We start from the raw sequence: 12,177 nt of genomic DNA on the forward strand, positions 1-12,177 counted from the left end.
ATGATAACTGAAGTCTTTGGGCAGGGGTAAGAGAGCATAGGAGGAGAGTGAGAATAGAAAGAGGACCAGGGGGGCAAGTGTTCAGAAAAGTCCATTAGGACCCTGTGAAGAAGAAGTAACCAAGAAGGGAAAGATCAGAAAGATACCAGATAAAGGAGTTACAGAAGCCAAGGAGAGCTCTTTCCCGGAGAGAAGGGAGACTTAATAGTAACAGTTGCTTTCTGGAGAGAATTAAGATGACAACTAAACATGTTCTTGAAGTTGACTTGTAAGACAGGTCAACAAACTTGGGCTCAGTTTCTTACTTTAGTAAGGAAAGTTGGGTCGGAACACAGCCACGTCCCTTCCTTTATGTATTTTGTCTATGGCTGCTTTCGTGCTATAAGAGCATTGATCAGTAGTTGCAACAGACACCATATGGCCAAATATTTGCTATTGGACCCTTTATAGAAAAAAATTTGCTGACCTCCAATGTAGATGTATAATTCAAGATGCTGTGGAATGTCTGACTCTTAGGGTGGTATGTTGTTGACCATGTTGGGAGTGGTTTAAAACGGACACAGATTGGTCAAGTAAGATAAAAATTGAAAAACGTCTGTTAGGTCAATAAAATCAAAGTTACCAGCGACCTTATGAGAACCTATAAAGAGGAGTAGAGCACATAGTGGGTAAGAATTGAGTTAGAGTGGGGCACCTGGGTGGCTCAGTTGGTTGGGCATCTGCCTTCGACTCAGGTCATGATCCCGAAGTCCCGGGGTTGAGCCCCACATCAGGCTCCCTGCTCAGCGCAGGAGTCTGCTTCTCCCTCTGCCCCGAGCCCCACCCTCATGCTCTCTCTCTCACTCTCTCTCTCAAATAAATAAATAAAATCTTAAAAAAAAAAAAAAAAGAATTAGGGTGAATGTTTAGAAAATAACATAAAACTCTTTTCATTAAAATGGGGTATCATTCTGGTTAATTGAGCCTTTATGAGTAAAAAGCATACAGTATAATTAAGTAATCTGGTTTCAGTGTACTTAAAACAGTCAGATTTTAGAAATTATCCCAAACATGCCCCTAAAATGCTGAGTGGCAAATGTTTATAGCCTTTGTGATATAATTGTAGTAGAAGAGAATTGAAGTGGAAACTATATCCTTAAAAACAACAGCCTTAAATTTCTGTATTATCTTAATCATAGCTGTTCTTTGAGCTACTCCTGTATTAGATGATTTAGGGAAAATATTACTGGATGACACTTAAATGTTGAATTCGGGTTTCTGAATGTAACATGTTAAATGTGTGAGCCTGTTTTACTAACCAGTATCAAGTACTTAAAGAATCAATGTTTAGTACATTTAAAAAGATGTAAGTGAATTGGCTGCAACTAAACAGTGCCTCTTATTCCCTCTATTAATTTTTTTTCCCTGCAGGGTGCCTTGTATTGTCTCCTTGGAAATCACAGTGGTGTGTGTTTGGCAAACCTTCATGATTGGGACTGTATTGTACAGACTTGGCCAGCAATTGTTTCTTCCGGACTTAGCAAAGCAATGTCCCTGGAAAAGCCATCAATAGTGAGACTGTTTGATGATCTTGCAGAAAAGATTCATCGGCAATATGAAACAATTGGCTTGGATTTCTCAGTGAGCAAAACCATTTTTTTTTTAATTCAAATTTTAGTTGAAATTAATACTAGATTTCTGTTTGTACTTTAGTAATCACCATGAATTTGGAGCATGGCCATAAGAGAGCTGGGTTGTTTTCTACCAAGAGGCAACAAAGGGTTATTATGCTTTTGCATTTACCGTGATTGTCTGTGTATCTATCCATGGCCTCATTTTTTGAAGAGTTGATTATATCTTAGGAGGTCACTCTTACCCGCTGAATTCACAAAAGCTTGACCATAAGGTTCATAATTTATAGTGACGAAAATTAGAATTAGATGATTTGACAAATGAGAAAGTGAAGAACACCCATATCAGTGGTGCTTGTCTGCTGAGACGGAGGAGATGCGGACGTACACACCCACCGTAACTGAGGATGGACGAAAGTGGTGTGGGTGTGAGTGGGTTGCCCTCTTTTCTAAGGTAATGGTGTTCGACATCCATCCTTTTTCAAAACCACTGCTCCAGACCTATTCCTTATCTGTAAAATACAGTCTTGCTATTTCCAACTGTCATTAGATAGGGCTTTTTTGTTGTTGTTGTTGTTTTTGTTTTGTTTTGTTTTTTAAGATTTTTATTTTTAAGTAATCTCTACACCCAGTGTAGGGCTCGAACTCGCAACCCCAAGATCAAGAGTCACGTGCTCTTCTGACTGAGCCAGCCAGGTACCCCAGATTATGGTTTCTTTAAAAAAGGTGTTGGGGGTGGGGCGGGGGTATGCCTGGGTGGCTCAGTCGGTTAAGCATCTGACTTTGGCTCAGGTCATGGTCCCGGGTCCTGGGATTGAGCCCTGCATCAGGCTCCTTGCTCAGCAGGGGGCCTTGCTTCTCCCTCTCCCTGCCCGTCAGCCTGTTCTCTCTCTTTCTCGCTCTCTCTCTCGCTCTCTGTCACAAATAAATAAATAAACCAAAAAAAATAAAATAAAAAAGGTTTTTTGAGGGCACCTGGGTGGCACAGTCAGTTAAGTGTCTGCCTTTGGCTCATGTCATGGTCCTGAGATAGAGCCCCACACTGGGCTCCCTGCTCAGTGGGGAGTCTGCTTCTCCCTCTCTCTCTGCACCACCACCACCACCCCTCTCACCCCCCGCCCCTGCTCGTATTCTCTCTCTCTTACTCTCTCTCATAAATAAATAAATAAAATTTTTTCCTTTTTTTTTCTCTGAAGGTTTTTTTGTGGGGGGACCTGCCTGGCTCAGTTGGAAGAGCACGTGACTCTTGATCTTGAGGTTGTGAGTTAGAGCCCCATGTTGGGTGTAGAGATACTTGAAAAAGTTTTTTAAAATTTTTTTTAATTAAAGCTTTTTAAAATTAGTACTTAATTCACGTGACAAAAATTTCACCCTTACATAACACAATAGTATATTGTATACTCACAGTAGCGTATTCCCTGGGCTTTGCACCCGTCGGTACTCTAATTTTAGAACTTTTTCATCGCTAAAAAGGAAAGCCTGTACCCAGAAACAGTGACTCCCATTCCCCCAGCATCCCTAGCCCCTGGAGATCACAAATCTATTTTCCTTATCTGTGAATTTGCCTGTTATGGACATTTCATATAAATGGAATCACGCAATAGGTGGTGTTTTTATCTGGCTCCTCTCACACAGCATGACGTCGCCAAGATTCCTCTGTGTTCTGACATGTGTCAGTACTTCATTTTGTGCCCTCGATTTTCTTTTTTATAAGATTCCAAAGTCCTGTGTTGAAATAGCAGAATTACTTCAACAATCAAAAAACCCCTCCTCCGGCCAGACAATGCTTAGTTCAGAAGAGATTAAAGAAGGACTTACACGCCAACAAGAAAAGAATGCTGATGCCTTAAGGTAATTTGAACACCTACTTCTCAAGATAGATGGCGTGATGGGTAGCAGGTTTTGACTATTTCTGAGATACAAATTCGCCCTAAATACCTCGTGAAATTTATACATTGATTCTGAAAAAATACAAAATGTTAGAAGGTCATTATTGTGAAGGTCCCAGATTGTCACTTTCAGCTATAGAGGTGGAATACACCGTCTTAAAACTATCTCTAAAAAACTGGTTTTAGGGGCACCTGGGTGACTCGGTTAAGCATCTGCCTTTGGCTCAGGTCATGATCTAGGGTCCTGGGATCAAGCCCAGCAGCAGGCTCCCTGCTCAGCGGGTGGTCTGCCTCTCCTTTTCCCTCTGCCCTTAACCCCTGCTCGTGCTCGCTCACTCTCTCAAATAGATAAATTGAATCATTTAAAAAAAAAAACAAAAAAGACTGGTTTTAGGTTTTTTGAACCGAAGCAATTCAGTGCTTCAGTGATAACGCTCAAGCAGGAGCCTTCCTAGCTTGATTCTGGCTTTGCCTTATGAATATGCATGTTATTTTTTTTCCTAACATGTCTGTAGAAGTAATGAACTATAACATTATACCCTCCCTCACGTATACCTGGAGTGCCATATAGGTAGACCACTTCTAACTAATTGATTACTACTCACAGATTTACGTTTGAATATCTGCTTGGGGACAGTTGAGGTGCTCAGTGTACCTAGGACTTGTTTTTGTTTTCTCTCTGCCTTTCGTGTTCTTTTCCCCACAGTCTCTCTCCACCCATCTGCTTTCACTCTGGCTTGGTTCTCACCAGGTCTTTTGTAGTCTGGTGTGATGACACGTAAGAAGGGGCTGAATTTGGCTAGAATTTGAGTTTGTGTTACATTATTTGGTGTTCATCTTACTACTGTATTAAAATAATACCTCACTTAAAGTGTTTTTGTTTTTGTTTTAAGGAACTATGAAAATTTGGTAAACACTTTGTTAGATGGTGTGGAGCAGAGAAATTTGTAAGTGCAATTTTGTTTTTAATTCTCAAAGCCTTTACCTTAAATACTGTATAGGAAGTTTCTACCCTGAAAGCCATGAATGGCTGTGTCTCAAAAAATTAATGTCTGTTTCATGAATTTAGAAGAATAAGACGTGGTAAACTTTGGGGCTAATGGTAGCAGTGGTGCTCATCAGTAAACCTATATTAATTCTTAGGAAACTTACACTGTTTCAAATACAGTTTTCTTCTAAAAGTGGTTTTATGAGTGATATGTTTTGTGATTCTTTCTTTTTCCTTGCCTTTTTAGGCCTTGGAAATTTGAACATATAGGCATTGGGCTTCTGTCTCTACTTCTGAGAGATGACCGAGTGTTACCTCTTCGTGCCATACGTTTTTTTGTTGAGAATCTCAACCATGATGCAATTGTAGTTCGAAAGGTAGATACTTTATTGTAGTTACATCTTGCATTTGAGAATTTTTACTTCCCCCGAAGCCTTTAAAGTCTGCACAAGATGCACTTAATAAATGCCTTGAAGTGTGTTGATTTGAAATCTATCACTGTTGGTTCAGAGATGATAATAATTCATCCAACGAATACATGAGGCCATGTTCAGGTGCACTGTGCATTTCAACACTGGGGATGCAGCAGGAAACAAGTTTATAGATTCATGGGAAATCCTGACTTTGAAAACTTAATGACAGGTATGAAGTGTTATAGGAAGGAAAAGGTATCTGAGGATACAACTTTTTGGTTTTATTCACAAAGTGTTAGAGGTGGAATGCAAGGTGGGGCTGACCTAGCCTGGTGCATTACAGAAAAAGACCTTCAAGAAGAAATTTCTAGGCTGAGATGTGAAGAATGAGCAGATACTGACTGGCTTAACAAAGAAAGGATCAAAGTCTTCTAGGCAGACTAGCTTGGATGAAAGTAAGAACTTGAAGTGACCATTTCAAGTCAGATTTAGCACTCACGTGGCTGTGCCGCCAGACGTCAGCAGGTGAGGTAGTTAATCTGCTTTCAAAAGAAGCAGAATCCAGCTTCTGCTTCGCTCAAGGCAGGCAGCCAACCATTCAAGAATTTAAAAATGTTGACACAGGCACTTCACCTGTTTCTCTTCTAGATGGCAATCTCTGCTGTGGCTGGTATTCTTAAGCAGCTCAAAAGAACCCACAAAAAGCTGACCATCAACCCCTATGACATGAGTAAGTACTACCAGATGTAATTAATATGCTCCTCAGTCAAACTGGGAGTTTGAGTTTATAGTTCTTAAACTCAAATATTTTTCTGTACAAAGTATAGAAGTATAGAAAGATCTCAGCACACAAAGTATGACTGTTATAAGGGGAAAGCAGTTGACTTAGTGAAAACTTGTGATAAAAAGTATCTGTAAAACTAGATGGACTCTGGGGCACCTGACTGGCTCAGTAGGAAGAGCATGTGCTCTTGGTCTTGGGGTCATGAGTTTGAACCCCACATTGGGTGTAGAGATAACTAAAATATATAAATAAAAAGAAATAGAGGGACTCTGTCTTCATAATGCATGTACCTTTTGCACACTCTCCACAAACATGTCATCTACTTATTTATCTCACCAACCAAGCAATTATAGCAGTTATTTATCAAACTGTGTTTCAGAGACTTAAAATTAACATCAGTTGCCAAAGACTGTTATCATTAATACATCAGTACGTTAAGTGTTGCTCTCTGGGTTGTAGGTTTAGAGGCAAGGTTAATTTTCTTCTTTATACCTTCCTATATTATGACATTTTCAGAATAGTAATCAGAATGATGATCAGAAAGAATAATGAACTAACTTGATTCGGGGGGTGGTAAATGTCATTTTTATTCCTCTGGCTACCAACTTTTTTTTAAATCTCTGATAACTTCTGTGGTATACAAACAGCTATCTGCAGTCTGCTCCCACCCCATGCTTGGGAGGGGAGTGTTACTATGCAACACCGTCATCTTTATTTGGGAACACTGTAAAATGGTGTTAACAAAATGTGGGGAAGTTTTTCATTATACTCCCTACTACTAATCTTGTTTGTTTTTTAGAGAGGGATAGGGTGGGGGAGGGGAGGGAGGAGAGAATCTTAAGCAGGCTCCACGCTTGGTGCAGAGCTGGACTCGGGGCTTAGTGTCACAACCCTGAGATCATGACCTGAGCCAAAATCAAAGAGTCGGACACTTAACTTGAGCCACCCAGGTGCCCCAGTCCTGCTTTATCCTCACTTGAAACATAGTTTGTAGGTCTCATATTAAATGAGTATTTAATGGTTCCAAAAAACGTACATATGTAGAGAGAACATCAAAGTACACATAGTAAGATGTAAAGTTTGGGGCGTCTGGGTGAAGAATATATGGGAATTCTTTGAGCTCTTTAAGCCTGAAATTAATTCAAATCTAAAAAGTTTTAACAAAATTAATCCTTTTAATTTTGGTGAAAGGAATGAAGTATGGATCATACTTGCTTTTTTTTTTTCACCCCAAATAATTATCCCAGTAGTGGATAATGCATACTATGTATGTGGTCTTGCCTTGAACAAATTTTGATAATCTTGTTATGAAGACAAAGTCACACCAGTACTATTGATTGAAAGTTGAAAGTAATTATTGCATGGATATTTTTAAGTTTATCAAATGTAATTGTTTTTTCCTTAAGGTGGATACTCTAAACCTACCCAGATTCTTGCTGGTGATAGGCCTGATAATCATTGGTTGCATTATGATAGCAAAAGTATACCAAGAACCAAAAAAGAATGGGAGTCAAGCTGCTTTGTGGAAAAAACTCACTGGGGATACTATACCTGGCCTCAGTAAGTTGCAACTTGCCATGTATCTTCTTATTAAACAGCTTATCTTTGATGTAATTTGTTGAATAATTTGGGATTTGTGGAGAGGTTGAGAGGCACTTGAAGCAGGTGTGGAGGTAGTCTGCCACCAAAAACACACATCTCTAGCTTTTTTCTTCTTCCTCTTTTTCTTTTGCTCCTGCCAGTGCTGTGCCTCAGTCCTGCCTCACTCTTTGTATTTCCACTGAAACCCTTAGACTTCTTATTTCCACCCTGATACATCTAAGGAGTTTGTGGATAGTTGCTCTAAATGATGTGCTTACCTGTAAGTACAACATGCGCCTAAACCAGCCCAGAGAAAGACTGACTTGTCTCTTACTGTTGACTCCAGTGACAGGTCATTAGGACACAGTGACCTGATAGATTTTTAAGGCCAGGATTGTTAGTGATGTATTCATATCCCCAAACTTAGCATCTGATGAGAGTTCGTTAAAAGTGCCTTCTAAGGCCGCCTCTCCATGAAGCTCTCCTGGTTTTTTTCCCATATATATATATTACAAATGTAAACTCTTTGTAGGAATATGGTTGTTTATGCTGGTGTGGACGAGCAGCCTAAGCTTGGCAGAAGCAGGGAGGATTTGACGGAGGTAAGCATTCCATTTTCACTGTGTAAACACTTAACCCTGGTTCGCGCGCATCTTGCTTTTGGCCTCTGGTTTATTTCAAACTGAGTTCATGGTTTTTTTCCCCCCAGTCAGTGTATTTCAGGATAGCACTGGGTGAATACCGGTAAATGTATACTCCCTTACCCCCCTACCCTTCTGTCTCTCCCACCCCCCGGATTCTGTTAGGGCCAGTTGGCACAAGACTTTGCATTTAAGGTTACTCATGTTACTATCCCACTTTACTTGGGTACTGCTTTATATAGTTATCTGCATGTTTCTTGTATGCGTTCTAAATGGTAACAAGCTTCTTGAAGGCAGAGATTGAGTTTTGTTTGTTTGCTGCTGTTGTTTGCTTTTAGTTTTTTATTGCATATAAATGATGAGTACTCAGTAAATGATGTTTGTAGATTTAAGTCCAAACTCTTCATTTTTCAATAAAGTATATTTCTTTACCATTTTGAAAGTTAAGGACTTTTAGTGTCTTTTGCAATTAAGTTAATGACGTAGCTTTTTATTTTATTTATTTATGTATTAATTTTTAAGTAATCTCTGTGCTATATGTGGGCCTTGAACTTAAGACCCTGAGATCAAAAGTCACATGCTCTACTGACTGAGCCAGCCAGGTGCCCCTAATTCTTATTTTCTAATTCAACAAAGTTTACCTTTTAACTTCTGATGTTTTATAAATACAGAAATAATGTGTTGGTGTTTACAGTTGAGGATATTTTCCTCAGTTATACACCAGGTGGCACAATGGTACAGTCTTCATGTACCATCTTCAAGCAGACCGTTGGTGGGTTTTAATTCAGTTTGAGAAATGGAATTCAGACTTGAAGCTGTGAAGGAAAACTTTCAACTATTATGGATATAGCATTTTAGGAGATACTTTGGTTGTAGAAAGCCTCTATAAGAAGTAAAAATTCTTTAAAACAAAAATAACAGCCTACTGTTGATAATCAAAATTTCACAGTTGAATCTTGACGTTTCAGAACCACATTTTTAAATAGAGCTTAAGCCCTGAATGTTGTTTTTTTCTTTAACTTTATAGGCTGAACAGATTATATTTGATCATTTTTCTGATCCTAAATTTGTTGAACAGTTAATTACTTTTCTATCTTTAGAAGACAGAAAAGGAAAAGATAAGTTTAATCCTCGCCGTTTTTGCCTCTTTAAGGTAAATATGATACTTAATATCCTTCTTCGTAAAGCTTATTGACTGTCAGTTTATTGGTTCTTAAGTTTTGAAGTCAGAGTTTGAGTTTGATCATCTGTTGTCTTCTTTCAAAATGGCTGTGAAAGTTATGCCAATCAGATTGATCTTAGCTTAAGGACTAAGAGTTTTTAAGAAAAAGAAGCTTTTTAGTATTTATCTCCAATATTTGTAATTAGCAGTTTAAGAAAGAAACCCAACAAGGCTATGCATTTGAGTTTTTTGAGAGTGTGTGAAGTTTTAAGGTCAGAGAGATTATTAATTTTGATTTCATTCATTATATTTTACTGATATGTAAAATAATAGTATTTTTATTTTAAGTTACAGACATCGTTAAAGCACTTCTAAAGGGTAGAACTCTTGGGGTTTTGTAAGCACCGTAGTAATATAGTAAAGAAACACACCAAGTTATAATGGAAATGATAGTCATTTGAGTACTGAAGAACTTTCTTTTTTTTTATATGTATATATATAGGGCATATTCAGAAATTTTGATGATGCGTTTCTGCCAGTTCTGAAGCCCCATTTAGAACGTTTGGTTGCAGATTCACATGAAAGCACCCAGCGATGTGTTGCAGAAATTATAGCTGGTTTAATCAGAGGTTCTAAGCATTGGACGTTTGAAAAGGTGATGTATTTATACAGCATGTTCCCTGTTAAAGCTATAATACCCATTTATGTAGCAATTCCCAACGCAGTAAATATTAATATTTGAAATATGAAATGTTCAAATTCCATATTACTTTTTGAGTATAGGTCACAGACTAGTGGTGTGTGATGTATGGGCAACATTCAGTATCTTTTAAAATTTGAATTACTTGCCAACATGAGGGGAAGAACCCTAAAGATTTCCGTTTCTCTTCATGCGTGGGAAGGTCCTGGAACTGGCCCTGCATTATTGCCCTGCAGCAGTTGGCTGGTGTGCGGTGTGTGGGTTTCTGCTTTCGCGAATCACTCTAGCCGCTCATTAAATCCTTCTCTTAGCTCCTCGTTCGTCTGCAGGACTCATTTGATCCCGTAGACAGTTTGAGTTTGACATCCTTTTTTTTAGTATCCTTCTTCTTAATTGTAAGATTTAGTTTCAACACACCTGCCCTAAGATTAGTTTCTCAGCAAAATGCACTAGGTTGAAAATAACTAGACTGAAAATACCCAGAATGCCAAATTACCAGGTAGGCCACCATTTCCTCGGAGAAAAGATGAAGACACTGGTTTTGGCAGACTTCATTACACATACTTTTCGGGCTGTGAACAGCATATTAATTTAGTTATACATATTCAGATCACTTACTAGATAAAAGTATTTGTTGGTTTTGTACTACTGCCTTTTTCTTGCTCACATAAAGTGAAACAGTTTTATTTAAACACATCACACACATCCTTGCCATCCAGTCTCTGTCATGTTTTAGTCGCTTTTTTTCCAGAATACCTCTCCGTTCTTCATAAGTTGTTTAAGATACATACAGCTTTTCTGCTCTCTTGCCCTTCCCTCCCTTCTCCCTCCTTCCCCTCCTCCTCCTCAGCACCTGGTGCTACCACTAGACATTTTATCCCAAGCCCTCCGTCCTCTGTCCTGTGTAGGTCCTTTTGACTAAAGTGTGGTCCATGGACTTGGCAGCATAGACATCACTTGGGAGCTTGTTAGAAAAATAGGATGTCAGGTGCCACTTTGATCTGGTGAATCAGAATCTGCATTTTACCAAGACCTCAGGGTGCTCTGTATTCTCAGTATACTGTGAGAAGCATCTGTACACATATTTGCAATCTCTGTATAACTGAACACTTTTTAAAAGCTATTTATAGTAATCCAAAACTTGGAATTTGAAGATTATACTTAAGGCTAATACTGAATTGTATTAAAAAGTCATTGCTTCCTCTTTGGGGACTTCAGTGACCTCGATAAGCATGTGAAAGTTATGAAATGATTGAGGTTTTGTTTCACTCCAGTGTACTTTGCTACTCAGAAGTTTTAAAAGAAAATTTTTCAGTAGTATGAGATTTTGTAAGGAACCATATAAGATGTCTCGTCTTTTCTAAATTTTTGGGGGGGAAAGCATTCAGTTTTATACATAGGTATTTATGGTAATATGGTGAAGTTACTTTCCTGGATTATTTGGGTGTTCTAAGAAATAATTTAAGTAAGTATCAGGTCATGTGTGTATTTCCGGGAAAGATAGTTGAAGAAAAATGTTCTGAGTATCGTTAACTTTTTCCCATATATTTTGTTTTGAGTAGGTGGAGAAGCTTTGGGAGCTTCTTTGCCCTCTGCTCAGAACAGCGTTGTCCAACATTACGGTAGAAACGTACAATGACTGGGGAACTTGCATAGCAACATCCTGTGTAAGTTCTGCTGCTTTTTTGTGTGTAACTGATCTGTTTAAACTGTTTCATACCCTTTCTCAAAATCTATGAAATGTCATCATACCTCTTGAGTCTTGAAATTTTCTTCATAGTTTTGTCATCTTATATTATTAAGGATGGTTCTGTTTAGCCTTTCAAATAAGCTTTGAGTGGTAACTCTTAAGTGATTATTATGTCTTTTCTCTCATGGTAATGCATTCTTAGATTAAATGGCAAATCATGTCATATATCTGGAAATGTAACTTACATATAGTGAAAGCCAGATGATACGAGGTAGGTGTTATTTTCCACACTGAGTATGTCCATAGCGTGTATACTTTGATTTAAAGACAATCCCTTCAGCTAACCACAGTTTTGTTACTATCAGCCTTTCTGACATGAACTATAATATTTGGATTTGACTAACGTATGAGTTTTACTCTGATTTTCTTCCATTGTATTTATTTGTAATACTAAAGTAACAGGATCTGATTTATATGCAGAATTATAGGACCCCTGTTTTGTTGTTTTGTATTTTCAACACAGGAAAGCAGAGATCCCCGGAAACTTCATTGGCTTTTCGAGCTGCTGTTAGAATCACCATTGAGTGGTGAAGGAGGATCCTTTGTAGATGCATGGTAAATAAAAAGAAAATTTAGAAGGTTAAGGAAAGATTTTGCAACAAAAGATAACAGCTTTGCTCTTGATGTGTAAATGGAAGAGAACTGTCTATACTCCTAAA

The 12,177-nt window shown here is 38.4% G+C and overlaps 1 protein-coding gene across 1 annotated transcript in view; it reads left to right on the forward strand.

Moving 5' to 3' along the window:
• The window catches only part of PSME4 (proteasome activator subunit 4), a 103,859-nt gene that overhangs the window by 71,189 nt on the left and 20,493 nt on the right, over positions 1-12,177 (forward strand). The window contains exons 28-38 of the mRNA XM_008699861.2: positions 1,411-1,620; positions 3,325-3,461; positions 4,393-4,446; positions 4,735-4,864; positions 5,549-5,630; positions 7,091-7,244; positions 7,798-7,867; positions 8,934-9,059; positions 9,571-9,723; positions 11,331-11,435; positions 11,982-12,073. Of these exons, the coding sequence (XP_008698083.2) occupies positions 1,411-1,620; positions 3,325-3,461; positions 4,393-4,446; positions 4,735-4,864; positions 5,549-5,630; positions 7,091-7,244; positions 7,798-7,867; positions 8,934-9,059; positions 9,571-9,723; positions 11,331-11,435; positions 11,982-12,073 (1,313 nt within the window). The remainder of the gene's footprint in view (positions 1-1,410; positions 1,621-3,324; positions 3,462-4,392; positions 4,447-4,734; positions 4,865-5,548; positions 5,631-7,090; positions 7,245-7,797; positions 7,868-8,933; positions 9,060-9,570; positions 9,724-11,330; positions 11,436-11,981; positions 12,074-12,177) is intronic.

The sequence above is a fragment of the Ursus maritimus genome, unplaced genomic scaffold, assembly GCF_017311325.1.
Source record: "Ursus maritimus isolate PB19 unplaced genomic scaffold, ASM1731132v1 scaffold_6, whole genome shotgun sequence".
In the NCBI taxonomy this organism is placed as follows: domain Eukaryota; kingdom Metazoa; phylum Chordata; class Mammalia; order Carnivora; family Ursidae; genus Ursus; species Ursus maritimus.